Here is a 23482-nt window from a genome sequence, read left to right as displayed (position 1 = left end):
TTCTGAAGCAACAGCATATTAGCAATGATATTTCTTGAGGTAGTAGAGGTCGATGTGGTGTTACTGTTTTTATATATAGGCTATAATAATGTCTGATATAATGACTTCATCTGCGTTGTAGTGATTGTACAAGCTAATGTTTTGAATGTGTCCTTACCAACAGTGGCAGTAGAGGTATCATTGATTGGTCTAGCTGTGGAATCACTGGTTGAATTTGTGCTAGATAAAACTGGTGTCGTTGTGAAGGTAGTCATGCTTACGGGATCCACATTGGCTGTGGCTATTAAAGCTGTGAAAACACACAAAATTGATCAGATGGCATGATACATACAACAAATACATACAATCTTGGGACACAAATTTCAGTTTGGTTTCCTGACTCTTTCTTGTAATTCAGTCAGGCACACCCATAGCATTTCAGTAGTCAATAAGGTACTATTTACTGTCAAACACCAAAATTACACAAAGTATGCATCACATCCTGGCAGTAATATAATTAGTTTCGAGAACAAACAGTCATATAGAGTGAATGTCTCCTGAAGCTATGTACCTAGCAACCACACACAAAAGAACAATAGATTAATAAGGAAATGTGAACTCCAGAACACACACACACAGGTTTGTTTTTGTGAATTGTGAGGACATTCCATAGGCGTAATGGTTTTTATACTGTACAAACATAATATACCCAGTTTTTATACTGTACAAACACCCGTATTTTCTAACGCCCTACACCAACCCTTCTCCTAAACCTACCCATTACAGGAAACTGTGCACATTTTTACTTTCTCAAAAAAACTCATTCTGTCTGATTTATAAGCCTTTTGAAAAATGGAGACATGGGGTAATGTCCTCATAAGTCACCCTTTCCTTGTAATACCTATGCCATACCCATGTCATTATACAAACACACACAAAGAGAGAGAGAGAGAGAGAGAGAGAGAGAGAGAGAGAGAGAGAGAGAGAGAGAGAGAGAGAGAGAGAGAGAGAGAGAGAATTTGAATTTTAACAATCCTTTATTACAAAAATGAAACACAAACCAATTAATTTACAATATTATAAAAAGTGAATAAAACACAAATCTCCTTCAAAAACACAGCACAAAGCTTCATTGCAACACCAAATACCTTCAAAGGTAACAAGATCATCCATAAATTTATAATAATTAAAATCAATCAATATTGAATATCAATCAATCAAGAGAGAGAGAGAGAGAGAGAGAGAGAGAGAGAGAGAGAGAGAGAGAGTCTTATTTCTATTATTGCTTTTATTGTTTGCTTTTGAAAGTAAGCCAGAAATCCAAATAAAGAAAAGAGTTACAAAAATTAAGAACTATCAGGCTATTTGCATAACTGCCTGTTTATTTATTAACTTTTCCACTCACCTACACACTCACAGATAGATCACAGTTTACCCAGCAATAAAGTCACATTTATTCACGCTTAGTGGAGAAGAACATGTCAATAAAATAGATCAAAAATAGGCTATCACGACTTGTTTAAAAGAACCATGTCAACCTTATAATTCATGAATGTCTTGCGAATGTAAGCAGAATTCTCATTTATGAGCACAAGTTGTGCAGAGGAGTAAAGAGTACCTGAAAACCACACTTGAGTAAAAGTACTGATACCTTACATCGAAAATGACTCCATTATAGTTACAAGTAACCAATTCCAATACAACTTGAGTAAAAGTCTAAGAGTATCTGATTTTAACAGTACTTAAGTATTTTACTCATGCTGAATGTAGGCTCAGAGATGCACTAGTCCTCAACACCTGAGAGACATGCTAGTGAATATAAGAAACAGTTGATTTGTAAGATGAGAAATCAAGTTTATTTTCTAAAATCAAAATAAAACTGAACACCTCATTGTTGCAATAAATCAAGGTCGACACAACAGCCTCTTAAACGTCTACAAACTCTCAAGTCTCTGTTAATCTCAAGTGCACAGAAAGGTCATAAGTAAACCGATATCCTTCAAAAAGATCTTGTCACTATAGTGGATAAACACAACAATGTTAAGTAAATTTAAATAGTCAAAGTCTATGGTATGTGCTGGTTTGAGCCTCATCACCGGCTGCAGTAATTTCCTCATCTCAAAAATCAAACACACGTGATCAGCAACTACCTGCTAATGCACTCACATTCACGTAAAGTAGCCTTGTTGACATGTTAGGGTGAGTAAAGGCAAAATGCACAAGGATATAGTACCTTCAATGCCCTTAGATGGCGATATCGCTTTTTTATAGCAGAAACAAACTGCTGCAGAAAAAGTTGTGTGCCATGAAAAATGTAATTTGTAATTGCATTACCCATCACAAATGTAGTGGAGTAAAAAGTACATTTACTTCCTCAAAAATGTAGTCAAGTAGAGAGTAAAAGTTGCCAATATCTTTGATACTCAGTACAACTACAAAGTAGCCAAAAAGATTAAGTACAGTAACTAACTTAAGTACAGTAACTAATTACATTTACTCAAATACTGATGTGAACTCATGTGAAATCAATTAGATTGAAACAAAGTATTCTTACATACATATATATATATATATTTCTTTGAATGTCTCCCAGCTTTTTAAAGGAAAATCAGGCTTAATGTTTCCCTGCATCAGTGGGTCATATCTCAAAGGATGCAGGTTTTTAGCTAACAAAGAAATATGTTGATAGACATTCATATAGGCAGTTCTAGAATCTGCATTTCCTGAGGATTTAAGGGGCTTCTTTAAAAGTAAAGATCCAGCAGACTCAGAGGCACTATGCTCAAATCAGAAACATCTGCTTGTCTTCATAGTTTATCATTGTGAGGACAAAAAGTGAAAACATTACCAATACTCCCAAAAAAGAAGTATATTTCAAGTAGTGAATTCCACAAAGGTACATACTATTTAAATAACTGTATTTAAGTATTATATATAAAAAATTCTATTATATTACATGACATAACTTTGCAGGAAAGTTATCTGTTTGACGATCATATATATGCAAAGTAAAAAAATAAAAATAACACTACAGCAAAAAAAATTACTGTCTAATCCTGCATTATTTTATTAAACAATTTTAGCATTAATAATAAATCTTGTGTGTTTTCCCAAGGGCAGGGCATGGTTTAGGGTGATTAGCCTACTACTTGCTAATCTGTTCCAGACACAAAAGAGATGAGTGGGTTACGTAAGGTCCAGTTCTAGCTCAAAGCATCACCAGAAAACCAAGTCTGAATGAGGAATGAGGCTGTCTGGGTCAAAGAGCACATAAGACTTCACTTCTGACCAGAGCAGAGGTCAGGTCAGATGTGATCCTAGTGGAATTTACCAACTTAATTGAACTTTCTACATATATTTTTCCACAAATCTCTTATTTGAGTGTAGTAGTGGTCTGGACGGCAAAGGTTTTTTTAATGTTTTATTTATTATGTGTTAAGTTTTGTTTCTATAAAAATTTTAAAAATAATAACAATGAACATCAAATGGTTAATTTGCAGTGGATTTTAAATTATATTTTATATTAATTATATTTTATGCTACTTCTTGAGTGGTGGAGTCTTGAGCACAAGTATCAGGTTATTATACAAACCTTTTGTTTGTTTTTTAATGTGTTAATGTGCTTGTCAAGAATGGATGCCATTATCATATCATTTTACTGCAAAACAAATTTATCTGCGGGTATAAATAAAGTAACCTAACCTTACTGCCATCAGCAGAAAGGAAAGTTATACATTTTGAATAAAGATCACAAAGAAAGATCACCTTTTCATTAACAATAGGACTGTCAATTCATATGTAGTGGTTAAAATAAATAAATAAATAAATCAACAAATAATTAACCAAATTAGGTATTATTATGAACATTTATAATTATTAAGACAGTAAAGACATTAGCTTTACGGTCAATTAAAGTTTGTCATCAAATGAAAGACTGCTAGTCTGCTGAGAGCATTCACAGGATACGATTATTGGGGTCACCCTAGAATTCAACTACAGCATTCATGCAGGTCAAAGGAAGACAAGTTGCTTCTGTCCTGTTACCAGAGTAGCCAATGTCTCAACACCCTGTCCTCGAACCAAATTCCACTATTGCTATGTACAGTAGGACCTCTATTTCTGAACTAATGTGTGTGTGTGGCAGGTATAAAATGACCTTGGAGCTTATCCCCACAGAACCTTGGAGCTTGTCCACTCCCTCTCACACAGAAACACACCCACTAGATTTGTGAACTATGTGGCAATAAGCATAAGTGTAAGATATAAAGCCAAAATTACTTCTTTAGACCAAACATGCACACTGAGGGGCAGACAGTGCAAGAAAAACTAAACAAGATGGGTTGTGGGTGTGTGAGAGAGAGAGAGAAAATGTGCGGGTTGACAAGCAGATCTGAGATGCCCCGAGGCTGGAGTCTTCTGCTCGCCACTTCAAAGCAGCAAACTTGATGCCAGGCAGCAGGAAAATGTGAAAATTGTGAACTGCTTTCACCTCCACCTCCCACAGATAAACACACACTCACACCCACCCACACAATCATCTATCATCCTGGCTCTCTAAAACACACGTAACCTTCTCATTCTTGTAACCCAACACAAAAACCATGTCTGACTTTCTCTGACGCACACTGATTGCCCTTTCTCTCTGTTTAATCATCTCCTCCATTCACTCCATGGGCTCAATTAAAATCTTTTGTTAAGTAAGTTGAGTTTCGGTTTTTGGACAATAAGTGGTTAAATGTACTTTAATTAAAGTAATATATCCTTGTATGTATTTGTAACGTTTGCAGTTTGAACCAAATATGCTTTTGTTCAGCAGTGTCAATAGTACTGTTTGAGCTACAACAGATCTGTAGTTAGTTAAAATATATTGATGTATTATATATATATATATATATATATATATATATTATATATATATATAAACTCAATCTGCTTGCAGTCTCATCATTCTCTATAGGTCACAGCTGATCACTTCCTGCTGTTTCAGTAGCCAATCAGCTCGCTGCTCAACCTTCAAATACTTGGTCAGCATTTGCTGCAGCAGTTTGCAGCGCACTTTCAGAAACCCTCCACCTTCCCCAGCTCCACCTGTATAGATCTGCTTTGGGTAATAAATGTATGCTTTATTGTACAGCAGAAGCATGTCTTTAACATTTGCACCCTTCCCTTTTTACAGTAAGGGTGTGAGAAGAACAGCAAGTCGGTCTGATCACAATGTTATCTGATGTTTTACACACTTTTTACAACCAGTGTTTCCCTCACTATTTCAGACACATTTTCAACTTGACATGTTTTATGGGCTGGGGGTGGCATATGTTGTGCCTTTTTTAAAGACAAAATAAAAATTCTGTCATTTACAAAGTAAAAATTATTGTCTTGTTTTCAGAAAAAAAAAGTGACGATTATTTAGCTTGTTTTCGGTTTGAAATAAGATTATTTTGCTTACCCCTTTGGCTGATTATTTTGCTTGTTTTAAGGAGAAACTTGTCATTTTTACTTTAGATATTTGGACTAGAAAAAAACAAAACAAACAAAAAAAAAAAATCTAAGCAAGAATAGCATTTTTTGTTGTCCCTTTAAGTTATCCTCTAGGCCAGGAGAAATGAAATAATAATAATATTAATATACCTAGTTTGATTTAAGGTTGTCTGCTATTAATTGAAATGTAAAGAAGGCATCTATGAGAGGGCCATAAGAACATGACTTCTCCAAAAATGTCATGTAGTGAGAAAAATCCACAAGGTCATAGCGACACGACACCCCGCCTCAAGCATAAGCTGTGTCATGTAATCAAAGTAAGTTGAAACAATGGGCAACACCATTAACCTGCTAGGAAACAGTTTAAATGCATGCAATTTCATTTGTGAATGAATTTAAACATTTATTTTTTATCAAAATCGTATCAAAAGTATCTGGCAAAAAAAATCTTTAGCATATAAAAATTATTGTGCATCTTTCAGTCATAGGCAGCTGTATATCATGAGGCTTTTGTAAATATTTACGGTGACATGAACAAAAAAATGGCACTTTCAAACAGAAACTTGCATGCGATCAGTGTTTAGTTACCGTTCCTCACTTACATTGTTATATACTCAGCTGTGACAATGTTGTTCCTCTATCTTATCTTTCTTTTCTCTCTTATGGCACAGACATGCTCTCCCACACTCACTCTGTTCCTCCTTCACACTACCTTATCTGTATTCATAATATAAGTAGCATTTGGAGATACGTGACCTCTGTTTAGGGTTCCTGCCTGCCTGGCGCTTTAGAACTACTTTCATAGACTGAAACTTCTTAATGCCAATACTAAAAATTGGCACCAGCCATCCTGGCCATTTGGACAGTAGAATCACATCTGGTCTGTCAAGTTAATCAGAACAAAGCAATCAGCAATCACAGATCTCAAGTCAGCTTAAAAATCAATGTTAAGTCTGTAGTTTGGCTTAAAATAAGGGTCTAAACAATTTAAAGTCTCTTGTGCCCTGAAAGGGATTTCTTGAACTGCTAAAAACAAAGTAATGTTTAACTATAGACAGTATTTTTATATTGTTAATTAACACTAAAACTGCTAAAAAACATTTGTGAAGTGAAGTAAAGATGAAATCAAATCAAATAAATGATGACTCAAATCCTGCCGCTTGTTGGGAAAAAAAGGTGTGATATGACATTTCTAAGCCGCCTGACTGATGTACTTTTTATTTTGGACCAGTAAGCAACCACATACAACACCCTAGGATTCACATAAAGCCATTAAGCAAAACCCTGGCAACCATTCACAACACCCACATATCATTTTATTTACAATATGTAAAAAAATCTGAGTAGTTCTGATTTACATATAGGTCTTGGCCTAAATACTTGTTTTAGATAAAGTTCCCATTTTCTTTGTTCCTTAAAAGGTTAGTTCAGCCAAAAATGAAAATTCTGTCATTGATTACTCACCCTTGTGTCGTTCTACATCCATAAGACCTTTGTTCATCTTCAGAACACAAATTAAGATCTTTTTGATGAAGTCTGAGAGGTTTCTGTCCCTCCATAGAGATCCAACGCAACTACCACTTCAAGGTCCAGAAAGGAAGGAAAGAAACCATTAAAGTACTCCATGTGACTCCAGTGGCTTAAACTCAATTTTCTTTTTTTTTGTGAAAAAAACAACATAATCTACCATTTTATTTACAAAATATTATCCAAGGCGTGTTCACGCAACAACGTCAGCTCTCATGCGAACACAAAACGCATGCATCATAAAGCTCTCGTAAATGTCGCTTGATAAAATTGAGTTTAAGCCACTGGAGTCACACGGAGTACTTTAATGATGTCTTTCCTTACTTTCTGGACCTTGAAGTGGTAGTTGCTTTGGATCTCTATGGAGGGACAGAAACCTTTCAGACTTCATCAAAAATATGAACGAAGATGAACGAAGGTCTTATGAATGTGGAACGACATGAGGGTGAGTAATTAATGACAGAATTTTCATTTTTGGCTGAACTTGTGAGGTTTACTGATGTTTTGTTGAGGATGTTATATATATTATTCACAGAATTTATTAACATAATTTTACTGCACATATTACTGTCATTTGATTCATTAAGGAATGGAACAAGTGACTGTATGTATGAATGAATCATTGAATCATTTGCGAAACCGATTAGTTAATAAACGCTGAATCATTCATTTCAAAAAGCAAACACAGATCTTAACCACACATCCTCTTTTTGTGTAAATTTGGATGATTTTGCTATTTATAGACACAACATGCCATTATAACGCCATATACTCTCCCTTACTCTCTCTTACAAGGGCTTACAAAGCTTTAAATGGCTTTTAGGTAACAGATGGTTCCCTGGAGAAGCACTTCTGAGCAAATACACACTAGACAAACTCACACTCAATCATATCCAATTAAAGCACAGTCAGTCTATGCTGTCCAATTAAAGGGGCAGATTTACAATTACTAATCCGAAAAGAATTAATGTTATAAACAATTTCTGAAAGCTAGAATTATCAAAAGAAACTAAAATCTGCAATTAACTCCTTGTAGATTTGGATGAAGCTCATGGTTAACTTACAAACCAGGCAGCATTAATAAACTATATTGGCTGTATTAGAGGGCTTCTTTATCCCTCAGATGGCCAGATTAGTGTTACAGCACTTTGCCTGGATTAGAGCACACTCTGAAACAAAGGCCTTATTCCACAATCCTCCCAGCCCCATTTAATCAGACCTCAGAAGACCCAATAACATCATTTATAATGATTTTTTAATTTAAATATATGTATAGGCTATTTTTCACTTACATTTTATAGCCTATTTTATTCTGCTACAATTGCAAGTACTATTGCAACAAATAAATAAACAAGGAAAAACCAAGGAGTGTCCCGAAGGCCGTTTTGTTTAGAGCTACTTTCTTATGCCTATGATTATTAAGGATCTGAAATTGTCCGAGCCTTATTACTCATTTAAAAAACATCACCTCAGAAACTAACAACAACACATGTTGTTTCTGAGGCAGTCATATGACATTGCTTTTACACAACAGTTCAATAAACAAGAAGTTCATTTTGAATAACTTCCATTTTAGACACAAATTCACAATATTGCTTTTCATGAACAAAAAAGTCCCAAACAAAGCCACATCAGAACCTTAGCAGCACACTTTAGTGGTGTTTGCTTTTCGAAATTAATGATTCAGTGTTTATTAACTAATCGGTTTCGCGAATGATTCAATGACTCATTCATACATACAGTCACTTGTTCCATTCCTTAATGAATCAGCGTTTTTGAAGTAAATGATTAAATTGGTAAATGTTTCAAATGACAGTAATATGTGCAGTAAAATTATGTTAATAAATTCTGTAAATAATATATATAACATCCTCAATAAAACATCAGTAAACCTCAGTAATATGTATGGCATATCAGTAATATGATACGCATGATGATTATGGGTTAGAAATAAGGGAGATAAATATAAATACTATCTCTCTCCCCCTCACACAAGACATCTTGCCATCTATCTGCCATCCTGCCATTCTCTCTTTTACTCGCTCTCTGTGTTTGACAGGTCCCCTGTAAGACACAGCTGGACTTGGTGCCAGACAGAAAGGCAAGACATACCCACAGGCTATTCTTCTATTACAGAACTTCACACACACACAGTAGGACTTTATTAGAAACACAAACAAGCCCTGAGGCAAAGGTACGTGTGATGCCGCATCTATTATGTTTAACTAGGCCTCCAGACCAGTTTGCCATGATTGAAATTTCAAAACATGAAATTTGAGTCAAATTTATGAAATAAACTTATCAGTCTGTGATCAGTACGTCACAATCAGAGCTGCAACACAAAAGCTCATATCCTGAACCAAACAAATGATATTTAATAGCCTACTTCTGCGGTAGCTGCTAAACTAAAGGATGTGACGTAGCCAGTCCCCCGAGTGCTCACTCACACCCAAGTGTGTGTGCGTGAATGAACACTGGAGAGTCTCAAAGTCATGTCTGACTGTGTGTGTGATACAGTGACTCACCACAGACTAACCCTCACACCACACAAAATGCCCAAATTAAACAGAAACTTGAAAATAAAATAAACTCATGATCTTTTTAATATGATGTGTTTTATGATAGAATTACAAAGAAACTTTTGTTCTATTCTCTATCATACAAAAATCCTGTAGTTTACTTGGTTTTTACTATTAGGCAATAGTGGATAGTGAATAAAAGGGGAATAATCCAAGAATAAATCATAACTATTGCTTGTTTCAATAAATGTTTCTACTTTGAAACCTACAATTTTAAAATGTGAATCAGTTACTTATTCAAAATGAGTCTGTTTTCCACTGACCACAACTGTGACCGATGACATATTTGCATGTGATCATGTTTTATATGAGAAAGAGCAATCTTTTTTTTAAAAAATGCATTATAATATAATTTCAATACTCTATTTAATCTATCACATGTGGCAGTTGTGTTTGTATCACTGCATGTTTTACAGAGCTTTATCAGAGGAACAACATGTGGCATCATGTGACTTTAAATTAGCCATAAAAATGTCCACATGAATTCAAAACACTTTGTACTTTAATTTATAGCTGACAACTCTGTAAAATGTAAAATGATTCAGCTGATAGTTTTTAGAGTCTTAAAAGTACGTAAATGACGCAAATGGTGCCTGTAGGATTAAATGGGTTAACTAAGGACAACGCTGAACGCCTATAAATGCTGCCTAAGTTTTCAATGTCGATGTATCAACACTATTATTTCATCATTTTTTCTTCTTCAAAACGGGATAGACTCGTTTGTGCTCAAAATCTTCAAACGTGCCCCACGTTTGCGCCCAGCGAAAGTTTTGACTTTTACAAACAAAGACCAACATTAGTATAAAACTAAATGGACATTTTGGAGCTTGTCCAGCTCTCGAGACTGTCCATGGTCCTTAAAACATATCCAAGGAGCAAGTCAAATTAACACCAGTGTGTTAGTCCAAATTAAATAGCCATCACCTGGTCTTTCTTTTCAAACAGACTACTTATTGTATATCTAAAAATAAACCCATCAGCACACAAAAACACACGCGCTTACCTGAAGTCGAGATGAACATTAATAGGAAGAGTCGATGCGTCAGTAACATAGTTCTAGCTATACTTGAGTGGCGTTCATACAAATAAAAAACAACAGATAAAAAGCTAAAGCAAAAATATTAAAAACAAATTTACTAGAAGAAGTCTTCCGTGTCAATGGGTTTATGTCCGTTAACTCGGTGGCTTTCGGAGGTTTATTTCCGTTGGAGGACACAGATCCGCTACAGGTGGCTTCACAGAGTCCTGCGAGTTAAATACGCCCGCAGGGGGAGGATACTTAGGCTACAACCTAGATTGCGAAACTGGACTCTTCAAATCAGAGTGGCATATTTCTTCCCCTGCGGATAGATTCCGTAACACATGGGTTAACCAACGTCATGGGTCTGTTAAAAAAATGTCATTTATTAAAAATCAATGGTTAACTTCCTATTTTTAAATGTTCAGTCCTCTTTATAGCTGCTGCTTTATTTGCATTCGTTTGGTAGCCTATACGTTTGCATCAATATGCAGTTTATTTGCAATAACATGAGCGATGAGAGTCAGATCAGAAAATCCTTTAGGACTCACGTAAAGACCTCTCAAAATTTAAATTAATTTCCATAGAGAATCAACAGTGAAATTAAGCTTATGACTGGTTTAGGGTCAGTATGAAAGAAAACTCTATTGTTTTGTTTTCTTTTTTATTCACCTTGGTACTATTTTCACCATTGAATTTTAACATTTTCCAAAAAAAAAAAAAAATAAAATAAATCACAACTAAAACCTGATTTCATTCTTTCATTACAGTTAGCATACATATTTTTAGTCTTCATAATCATTGTTTCAAAAAAAGATTATTTTAATATTTAAGGTGAGACACCCCAGGTGAATAGGGTAAAAAAACAAACAAAAAAAAAACTAATAGATATCACCATACTACCCCAGCTGATTGATTACATATTACTTTCTAAAATGTTATGTGTATATGCAAATGAGGCGTTATGTAATTAAATATGCACTAATTTGCATACATTTCTAGAACAAAAATCTGAATATTGGATGACATCAGGTTCAAAATTCTCATCTAATTTTTTGGACATATTAAATTAAAAGAAATTTTTACAGAGGGAATTTTGGATATCTCTTTATTACACTCTAAAAATGCTGGGTTAAATATGGACAAAACCAGGGATTGGGTTGTTTTTACCCAGCCATTTTTTTCAACCAATTTTGGATTTATTTTTTTAACCAGCAATATATTAATATAGTAAAAGGTATGTTTTTGCTCACCCCCAAATAGGGGCACATTTGTGGGGTATTTTAAGCTGAAACTTGACCAGACCAGAGACTTATATTACATCATGTGAAAGAGGGCATAATAGGTGCCCTTTAACCCAACCTGCTGGGTTTGTCCATATTTAACCCAGCTTGGGTTGTTTTTAACCCAGCATTTTTTTAGAGTGTATCACTCCATAAATCAGAAAATACTATCAACAGCCAGGAAATATATATTTTCACCATTTTTTAGGAATAAAATGTTGTATAAAATCAGGCAAATTATATATCAATGAATCCCTCTGTAAAAGCCTTCAGAATATAGATAGGAATAAAACTGTAAGGTTTGGTGTATATAAGTTCTGCTGAATTAGAGATTTCTGACTCAGAGCAGGAGAAAAAACTTTTGAGAAAACGGCCTTTAAAGATATTTACTTGAAATCTATAGATGCAAATAGATAAAGTGCTATAAAATATACACTTAAAAGTGTATTTTGAATGTTTTCTTTCCACCAGTCTGAAAAAAACACTTTATGAAAAGCCAAAAAGTGCAAAATCTCAAAATTGACAGGTGCATGAAAAAACAGTGTTTTGCCTGTAGTGTCCCCCCTTAAAAAACACAACAGTATAATCTAATTTTAACAATAGCAAACAATGCAAGACATGTTTCAAATCCCCCTTGTTGCTAAAGTAATTACAATAATGCAAACTACAGATGCTACATTTGAAAATACACTTGCGTTACTTGTGTAACTGACACAAGTTATATAAGAGTTTGCTGTCAATACAGTACCATATGACTGATTTTGTACTGTAGTTGACCTTTGCAGATGAGTTGTGGCAGTCTCTTCCATGGTAATTCCTTGGTTTAAAATATCACATGGTGTATTTGATGCATCTGTCTCCCTTCTAATGCATCTTTGATCAATCTGATGTTACACAGTCATTGACTGTTTCTTTTCCTTTATACTTTATCCTGATGTGTTCACAAATCACAAATCTCTCTGTATCTCTCTCTCTCTCAACACACACGCAGACACTTTGAACACAGTAGTTATCGTCTAAGATAAATCACTCATGATGTAATTTGAAAATGTCCTCCAATAATGTGTGTGTATACGTATATATATATATATATATATATATATATATACATTTGGTTATCTGTATCAGAAATTGCAACTAGTTCTACAGAAAGTAACTGTATCTGAATCTATATAGAAATCTAGATGTACCAAATGATTCAATGATTAACCATTAAGATCAGTTTGGTTAAATAATAGACAAATGCATTAAACTGTGAATGAAATGTTTATATTATAGATGAAACACTTATTTGTACTGAAAATTGTACTTTGTGATTTTGTGTATTGTACTAACAATTGAAAATATGCTGAAATGTTTGATAAAAGTGCACTTTTGATGATCTGTTGTGATATTAGTACTAAAAGTTTTGAAAATGTACCACTTTATAGTGAAAATTGCGCCAAAGCGATTTAAGTGTGTGTCTGTGTATGTATGCATGATGTATGTCACTCATTTATTCTATCACTTTATGATGGAAACACTTAATTCAGATCAGTAATAAAGCAGTAATAATTAGATAACCATCTTTCCTTTCAAACTATATCGTCATATTGGTCCTATACTGACGCACACATAGGAGTTGGTCAGTTAGAGCACACCTTATTGTGAAACACTTTACAAATTCTTTTTTCATAAAATTAACTCAAGCCTTCTAGTATAGCATAATATGTATTTTTATGGGGCAATAAAAAGGCTCCTGCTTTGAACTAAATCATATCTGAGGTTGTCAACATTACAGGCTTACTTGATGTTTGCAGATGACATGATGAAGCATAAGTAAACCCTATTAACAAATATGAAAAATTTAAACCACAGAGAGGAAAACAGTATGAAAAAGAGTCTGACGTCAAAGTTTTATTACTCTGATTCATTACGAAACTCATCAAGAGCTTCGCACAAGGGTGGAAATCATTCATATCTGCAATGGAAATGTTCTGTTTGATAATGTTTTAAAGAAGAATGTCCTGACATTTAGTGCTCCAACTCCTTCACTTTGTATCAAGTAGCTAGACACTCCCTTCCTTCTTATCACTTTGGAAAATTTGTGGATTGCCAAGGACGGGATGGCAACATAAGCCTTTTGTTTAACCAGCAGTGATAAAAAGAAAGACTGTGAACACTCCAAGTCCCAAGAGATAAAACGTAGCTATGCCAAGACTCGGTGTCAACCAGCAGGCCACAGCAAAATGTAGCGAAACAAAACAGCCAGACATTGTTCTAGTTGTTTTTATGCATTTCTAATTCACAAAACCTTTTTATTGTACTCCTCAAGGCACCTTTGTATAATAAACAAATAAAAATAGTAATTTTACAAGAGGGATATTGTGGATTCATGATCAGAACATCATGTAATGAGAATATCTTGGGTCCTCCACGTCTAATCTCTCATCTTCTGATGTTCTACACACTTCATCCAAACATTATCAAAAGCTTCCACTTATATGTCATTTACTGTGTGATAAAGACTGAACTGTGCTACCATTCGGACTGTATATGAGGGCAAAGAGTTGTTGAGCTGTAGCCTACTGTATTGATAACATTTCGAAATGGTCATAAAGACAAACGGGGTCTGTGTAATGAGGAGGGCTTGAACTCTAATCTGTGTAGGAATGCAAAGTCATCAGCGTGGAGTATCAGTATAGTCAGTGTAAGCACCGACAGGGATACACCACACATGTCAGATTTTTCCATGTTGTTATTACTAATAGAGCACGTATGGCTTTACTTAAATCTGAGTATTTTTAAATGTTTTAAGTAAGGTTGTTAATAGTGAGCTAAATTATTAGACTGACTTGAAAAAAAAAAAGTAAGGGTACGTTTACACAACAACGATAGAATGTAGAATGAACACATAATACCAATGCTACACTCTAAAAAATCCTGGGTTAAAAACAACCCAAGTTGGGTTAAAAATGGACAAACCCAGCGGTAGGGTTAAATGTTTGCCCAACCTGCTGGGTAGTTTTATTTAACTCATCTATTGTTTTAAAATTACTGTATTGCTTAATTAAAAATAACCCAAAGTAAACCCCAGTGATGGGTAGGTTTAGGGGCGGGGTTAGGGGTAGGTCATTCGTACGAATTCGTACAAATTAGCCACCTCGTAAAATACGTATGAAAATACAAATTCACAATTTTTGTAGTCATCAGGCCCCCAAAATGCCGGTGTTGTAAAACGGTGTCATGTAAACGCCCTCTTAAAGGGATACTTCACCCAAAAATGAAAATAATCCCATGATTTACTCACGCTCAAACCATCCTAGGTGTATATGACTATCTTCATTCTGACAAACACAATCTGAGATATTTAAAAAAAAATATCTTTAGTCCTCCAAGGTTTATAATGGTTGTGAATGGGGGCCTGCATTTTGAAAAAAAAAAAAAAAAAATAAAAAAAAAAAGCATCCATCCATAATCGAAGTAATCCATACGGCTCCAGTGGGTAATTTTAAATGCGGCTCTCATTCACAACCATTATAAATCTTAATGGAATACTTTTAATTATGGATGGATGCATTTTTTTTTTTAAATGCGGGCCCCCATTCACAACCATTATAAACCTTGGAGGACTAAGGATACTTTTAAATTGTGTTCATCTGAAAGAAGAAAGTCATACAGACCTAAGATGGCTTGAGTGTGAGTAAATCATGGGATAATTTTCATTTTTGGGTGAACTTAATCTCTTCTCTACAAAATACTTGTTGGAAATGCTGTTCAGAAGTGATTCGAAAAAAGTAAACAATAGAGATGAGAATTGGATTTAAGTTACGGCATTACATTTGTTGGACTCAATGCAGGTTACTAGGTTAATTCAATGCTGGTTATATAGGATGGAGGAAGCAGATTTTGGACTAAGCTTGATGATTGCACACAAGTATACAGAGGCTCATTTTGCCCTAGCCTTTATAGTTCGAGAGAGCTCCATTATGTACTCATGAAAATTTGAGGGAATGATTTCAAACAAGTATTATGATAGGCAGGCAAATCGTCATGAGAGAAAGGCAGATAGCTGGCCGCCACCATTCCAAGAATGGTTACAGAACATGGGAAATTTGCAGCATATGAAAATGTTTTATTGTCTAGTTAAAAGAATAGATGTTTACTTCCGAAAAGGGTATATTTTATAGTAGGTAGTGAAACATGACCTTTCAGGGAGTCTAAGACCGTTAATTATTGGAGGACATTTTCAAATTACCTGTTTATTTGAACAACACATGTATTAATTTGGCACGTGTGTGAGTTTTATAATATAAAATAAAATAATTTTAACTTTATAAAAGGATGCTTTATCAGTTCCTGAATCCTGTATTCAATTAACACTTTTGTACATATTATACTGTTCTCTTTGTCATCCATCATTTCAGAGTAATGGCAGAGTAACAGTGACCATAGTAAAAAAAAAAGCTGACCACTTCCAAACAGAAGCAGATAGACATGAAACCTTTGCAATTTAAAGGGATAGTCATCATTTACTCAGGCTGTTACAAAACTGTATACTTTTCTTTGTTCTGTTGAACACAAAGGAAGATATTTTGAAGAATGTGAGAAACTGAACAGTTTCACGGCATCAATGAATTCCATGGTATTTTTTTCCCTACTATGGAAGTCAATGGTGTCCCAAAGTGGCCTGGTTACAAACTTTCTTCAAAATATCTGCCTTTGTGTTCAGTAGAACAAAGAAGCTCATACAGGTTTGGAACAACTTGAGGGTGAGTAAATGGTGACTGAATTTTCATTTTTGGGTGAACTATCCTTATAAGTAACAATTTTATATGCAGCATGAATTTACGAACCATGTGTGCGTCTGTTGTTACTTTTATTGATGTGCAACAGGAAGAAAAATTAGGAAATAGGAACAAAAATATAAGTAATGCATATAAAGTAGTAAATGGAAGTTCCCTAAAAATGTATCACATACCAGCTCTGTCATTATTCTTTTATTATACTTATTGTCTCATATCTCTAATGCTCTCAATAATAGAGTCTGTGACACACATCTGAGCCATTGTTTTGATGTCATTTCCTCAAGATGTTCTAAACCATCAGTAAACGTGTGAGCGGTTGTTCCGCAAGATTACCATGTTTGAATACGCTGCTTGTTCCTAAGATACATGGGACAGAAGTTTTTTTTTTGTTTTTTTTTTTGTGGCCAGTCATTCATCAAAAGGACAGGACATAGAAAACTGCAGTAAATCCTTGTGCCTTTAATTAAAACAGAAGAAAGAAAAAAAAAAAAAAACACTTCTTAAGGTCATGGTAAACTTGACAGTCTTACAGCTGCAATACTGATTAAAATTTGGAGACCCTAAAAGAACCTAAATCAAGGACAATTTTAGTACAATAAGTTATTTTCTTTTTGCACTGTATAATCCCACGAACCCTCTAAATCGAAAATGTTTTAAGTATGGTAATCACAGAGTAATAGAGGTAGTAGTACACAGTAATAAAATAAAATAAATGCATATTGTGATAAGATAAGAAAAATATAAATACAAATTTAGCCTTCATTTTTTAGCTTTTGGGTTGAAGCTGCAGTTTTGTTGTTGTTGTTTTTACATAAAAGAATAAAAACTTCCCTTTGTCTGTAAACAATATGCATTCTGAGTTCAGATCCACTGGGAAGTCTATTCCAGGACATGGGAAGCAGGAAGAAGAATTACTGTATTTTCACAGTAAAATATGACTTCTTCCTTACTGTTATGGTTAGAATGGAAGTGTGGAATCAGAATAACAAACAAATAACAAATAAGCAGCCCATCAAGAATGTCAATTTAGAAACATTTTTGAAGCATCTGCATACAGTTGATAGAGACTCTACCTCATCTCTGTGATGCCAAACTAAGGATACAATATCTTATTGAGTTAAAAGAGTTCACTTCGGTTCTGCTGGGATATTCTATTATTAAAAAGAGAATGCTGAAATGAAGTAAAAGACAAGGAAGTTGAGTATAGATATGAAAAGCACTGTCATATGATATGACTCAAATACGGTCAAACAAAAGTCTCAAAGGGATTTGCTTCTAAATTACATCAAATCTATCACAAAATGGGAAAATATGAATAATAAAGAACAAATGGATGAATTTGAACTCTCACACCACACCACCTAAATCGCAACCTAGAATTGGAAGCTTATTCCGTACAGTCAATAGATGCTTGGCTGAAATGTATTCCCTCTGTCTGTCCAAGTAACAACTCTCTGTTTGATCAGGTGTGCTCAGGACATGATACATTTTTATGGCTTTATGACATGCAAGTTGCCATGGTGATCACTCAGTCCTTCACTGTAAATATTTCTTAGAAAGCTGCTCCTTTGCCCTCTTTTTGTGACTGATGCGAATTTAGAAACCTACAACTTGCCTGATAAGATGAGAGTACTAAAGTCATTTTTAAGAGTTCATTTTCATAGCGGAGTTACAGTGGCCTATCTAATGTGTGACGTGAATGACTACAAACAAACAGTCATGCGTGGACTTTAAACCTATTGAGTGACTGCACAATGTGTCTAATGTGTTATTACTAGGGCTGTCAATCGATTGAAATATTCTATCTAATTATTTACAGTGTAAATAATTAGATAAAATATTTCATTCGATTGACAGCCCTAGTAATAACACACTCTAAAAAATGTTTGGTTAAAAACAACCCAAGTTGGGTTGAAAATGGACAAACCCAGCAATTGGGTTGTTTTAACCCAGTTGTTGGGTTAAATGTTTGCAAAACCTGCTGGGTAGTTTTATTTAACCCAACTACTGATTAGAAATGACTATATGGCTGGCTTAAAATGAAACCAAAATATGTTGGAAATTAAAAATCAGATGCATAATTACTAGAGGTAACAATAATAATCAAAAGGTGTACATTTATTAATAAGCAATTTAATAAATGTTTATTGTTTATTATTCATTATCTTATTAATAAATGCTCGTTTTTTAAACATATTAATAAATGTTAATTTCCAGCATATTTTGGGTTCATTTTAAGCAAGCAATACAGTAATTTTTATACAAAAGATGAGTTAAATAAAACTACCCAGCACGTTGGGCAAACATTTAACCCAACCACTGGGTTAAAACAACCCAATTGCTGGGTTTGTCCATTTTCAACCCAACTTGGGTTGTTTTTAACCCAGCATTTTTTAGAGTGCACATTAGACACATTGTGCAGTCACTCAATGTGCTGATTAAGTAATCTAAATAATGGCAAATTAATTACACATCAAATTTGGCTGAGAAATTACCCCCAAAAGATCATTTAAAGTCATTATTGTGTTAATAATGACTTAAATGAAACAATGAAAATGAAAATTAAACAATCGACATATAATTTATTAAACAAACATTTAAGCTATACTGGGCCATGTTTTTTTTTTTTTTTTTTTTTTTTTTTTGAGAAGCTGCATCTGAACTGAATTTGATTACCAACATTCTTCAAAGGTCTTCTTTTATGTTCCGCAAAATAAAGAAAATCATACAAGTTTGAAAAAACATGAGGATGAGTAAATGCAAATAAACAGAATTTTCATATTTGGGCAATGTTTTTCAACTCAAAATATGAAATTATTATTTTTTAATGAAGTGATACTACAAATAAGAAACTTAAACAGTAAACGTCTAAATCAGTAAGTCATTGAGTTATTTATTCATTCAAATGGCTGATTCACTCAGGAATGAAGTAAATAATGGCTCGAATGGGCCATTGAATCATTGGTTCACCCAACTTCTTCGCTTAAAACCGCGGATTCATTCAGAAACAAAACACCATTGTGTGTTGCTCGGAAATGCACAACAGTTCTGCTCTGGCTTCATAGGTAAATTTCCATTGGCATTGTTTATTTATTTATTTTTTTGCCACACAAAAAGTATTCTTGTCATTTTATAATATTAAGATAGAACCACTGAGCTCACATGAACTGTTTTAAAAATGTTTTTATTACCTTTATGGACCTTGAGAGTTTGAATGGCTTTGCTCTCAATAGAGGCCTCACTGATCGGATTTCATAAAAAATATCTTCATTTGTGTTCCGAAGATGAACGAAGGTCTTACGGGTTTGAAACGACACGAGGGTGAGAAATTAATGACATTATTTTTATTTCTGGGTGAACTAAACCTTTAAGATGAACTAAGTAGGTCTGGGGCAGTATTAAATTATGTATGTAAAAATTGCAATTGTAATTATGTAAAAAGTGTATTAAATAACTTTTTCCGTGTTCATTAAATTAATGCGTTAAATCTACAGCCCAAGTTATAACACTATAAATGGGACAATAGCAGATCTCAAATCATTACAGAACATTCATGGACATCAAGACATGGATCTTTGGAAATTAATATTAATATGCCTGACGAAATATATATAATAAATACAAATTATGGGGACATGCCCATTCCCGTCTAACATATTTTCATAAATTCAAAAATGGGTAGTCAAGCATATTTTTCATACATTCAAATTTCTTCACTCCTCAAACAAAATGAACAAAGCATCTGTTGATTATGAAGCTGAATTTATTACCCTGAAACGAGCAGGGCCATAAATATCTCTGTTGACTATAATCAGGGCCGTTTCTAGCTTTTTTGGCACCCTAGGCGAGATCCCTATTGACACCCCCCCCACCCCCCCCCCCCACCCACACACACACACACACCCCGCAATATGTTACGTTATCAGCTATTATTACTCAGTAATAAGTATTATTATTCAGTAATACGCAGTTCTCACTTTTCAATAAAACAACTATGCACATCCATTTTCAAAGGAAGTAAATGGAACTGGTAAACAACTACAAGGACTTAAAACAAATTGACCATGGCATATTTGAGCATATGTTTACTATTTTCAATAGCTTTAAAAGTGGACACGCCTAGACTTAATTGCTGCAAAAGTGTCAATAATGTCATCATAGGACATCTGCCTGGAAACATCCCTGTTTATGCTAATACAATCAGACATGGCATTGCCACATACCATTTTAAACACTTTTGAAACTATTCTTTATAGCTAAAGAAGTAAACACTTACAGTTAAGACTGGGGCTTTCCTCTGATGATTCTCTTCCTACAGTAGCACCTGCCTTAATTGTGATTCTCTAAAAATTTGTTGAGTGCACCTATCATGTACAATTAATATAAAACTCTCTAGCATAAACAAACAAATTCTCAAAATCTACACGCCCAAATCACAATGCCTGTCTGTCTGTGGCTTCAACTGCACTATTACAGCATAAAGAAATGCATTTATTTGATATTATATGCTATAATATCCTAGCTAACAATTTTTGGTTCCCAGAATGTTCCAGGAACGTTGTTTATGGTCCCCAAAACGTTTCCAGAACAAAGATTGTAACGTTCCCTGTTCGTTTGCCAGGAAAGTTTTCTTTACGTAAATAGAACGTTCCCTTTAGGTTACAAAAAAAGGAACCAATAGAGGATGTTCCCAGAACGTTCTTATTTGGTTCCTCCAAAAAATAACCAAACGGGAACCATATTGAAACGTTAGGGGAACGTTCTGTGTTTACTGGGATTCTGCTGCGTGACTTATCCGTGTGCTAATATGCAGTATCATGTTTTGCTCATGATGATGGACAGCACAATTAACCAGTTAGTAACATACCTGTATATTTCACTTTCTTTTTCTCATCCTCATTTTTATTATTATGATACTGAGCCCCTGATGGTTTTGACCTATTCATGATGATGAAACTAAAACACTTAATCCAGGTAAGCACGGATGACGACGTTCCCTGCCGCCTTCTACATCTCGTTTCTCTACTCTCTTCGTAACAGCAGTGGCCACTATCACCAGGAGACTTGTCACTCAGATAATACGCAAGTAATCATAATGCCTTGAAATGGCAAAAGTACGAAATAATAATTTTAGTAATAATCATTTTTATTCAGTTTTATTTTATTAGTGTTTATATATATTATATAAATCTCTTGGTGGGGCAGGGGCTCTAACTGGCGCCCCCCCAGCTGTTTGCGCCCTAGGCGACCGCCTAGTTTGCCTATGTCTAGAAACGGCTCTGACTATAATTGTATTAAAACTTCCTTAATGTTGTAAGATATGAGTAAATGTTCAAACTTTAAAATGGCTTGAAATGCATTTAGCTTCCCATAAAATGGGCCTAAAAGATAGTGATGTTTCAACTCTTTTTTAAACCATGAAATAGGACACAATCTATGAAGGCAAGACAATGTCTTGTGTATTTCCATTAAGATGGAAAATCCATAATTTCTTGTCAAGCAAATATTAAATGTACAAATATAATTTGCAAAAGTGGACAAATTCAAAGTTTTTTTTTTTTTTAACAATTTATATAATTATAATAGTAATTCTAATTATGATGTAACCAAGACTAACACAACTTGAAAGATGGGCTTTTATTACAGAAGGTCATCTTTGAAGTTCTAGATATTGTTTTGTCTGGTTACTCGCATCAAAGTTTGAATTATATTGAATTCAAAAGTTTGGGCTCAGTATAAGATTTTTTTAAATGTTTTTGAAAGAAGTCTCTTATGCTCACTGAACTGAAGCTGCATTTAGTTGATCACAGTAAAAAATATTGTGAATTATTACAATTTAAAATAGCCGTTTTTCATTTTAATCTATTTTAAAATGTAATTTATTCCTGTGATGCAAAGCTAAATTCTCAGCATCATTACTCCAGTCTTCAGTGTCACATGATCCATCAGAAATATTTATTTTATGCTTATTTAGTGCCCAAGAAACATTTCTGATTATCAATGTTTAAAACAGCTGTGCTGCTTAATATTTATGTGGGAACCATGATACATTTTTTCCCTTTGATGAATAGTGTTATTTGAAACAAATCTTTTGTAACACTTATTTTTGGTTAATTTAATGCAGCCTTGCTGAATAAAAGAATTTCTTTCAAAAAATAAATAAATAATGATAATAATAATAATAATAAAAAGCTGTGTATTGTATATTTCACCTTAAAATAATTAGATTTGTCCACTCAATTTCAAGGGTGAGTTGCTATCTGGGAAAGGTTAACTTTGATGAACTTCGATGAACTATAGGCATAGATAACTACATCACAGGGCTGGGGAGAGAGCTATAAAAAGACCTGAAACACACAGTCCACGCTCCACCCTGATACAGACATTACCTCATAGTGGTGCAAGCAATAAGATTCCAAGAAAAAAATATTTTTTAGCATTTATTGCTTGATTTCAGAAAGTAAATACTTGAAGATATTAGAGTAGGCTAATTGCTGGGATTATCACCCTAGTGTACCTTGATTTATGGTCACCATGATGACAGAGCAAAACTCAAGATTAGATTCAAATTCACCTCTACTTTTGCTTTAGTGGTCCAGAACCTTAATTCCACTTACGCAAGTCCTTCAACTCTATCTGCAAACGTGTTTATCAAACAGTTATGTAAAAATGTCCTCGTGCCATCACAATAAAAATAAATCCATACGTCCGAACACACTGATATCAGCATTTTTATTGTTTTTCCTAATCAATAATAAAGTCAAAATGGACAGGTATAGCCCTGTGTATCAGATCACAAGAATCTGTAATAAAATAAGACAGGAGAGAAAA

At 34.2% G+C, this 23482-nt stretch overlaps 1 protein-coding gene across 1 annotated transcript in view; it reads right to left on the bottom strand.

Moving 5' to 3' along the window:
- si:ch211-198m17.1 (mucin-2) overlaps positions 1-10806 on the bottom strand; it is a 28945-nt gene extending 18139 nt beyond the window's left edge. The window contains exons 1-2 of the mRNA XM_067382289.1: positions 10567-10806; positions 158-289 (exon numbers count right to left, since the gene is read on the bottom strand). Of these exons, the coding sequence (XP_067238390.1) occupies positions 158-289; positions 10567-10615 (181 nt within the window). The 5' untranslated portion in view covers positions 10616-10806. The remainder of the gene's footprint in view (positions 1-157; positions 290-10566) is intronic.
- Between the last annotated feature and the right edge of the window lie 12676 nt (positions 10807-23482).

This window comes from Chanodichthys erythropterus, chromosome 3 (genome assembly GCF_024489055.1).
Source record: "Chanodichthys erythropterus isolate Z2021 chromosome 3, ASM2448905v1, whole genome shotgun sequence".
Taxonomy (NCBI): domain Eukaryota; kingdom Metazoa; phylum Chordata; class Actinopteri; order Cypriniformes; family Xenocyprididae; genus Chanodichthys; species Chanodichthys erythropterus.
The sequence above is the reverse complement of the archived record's forward strand: the minus strand, read 5'-3'. Positions and strand labels throughout refer to the sequence as shown.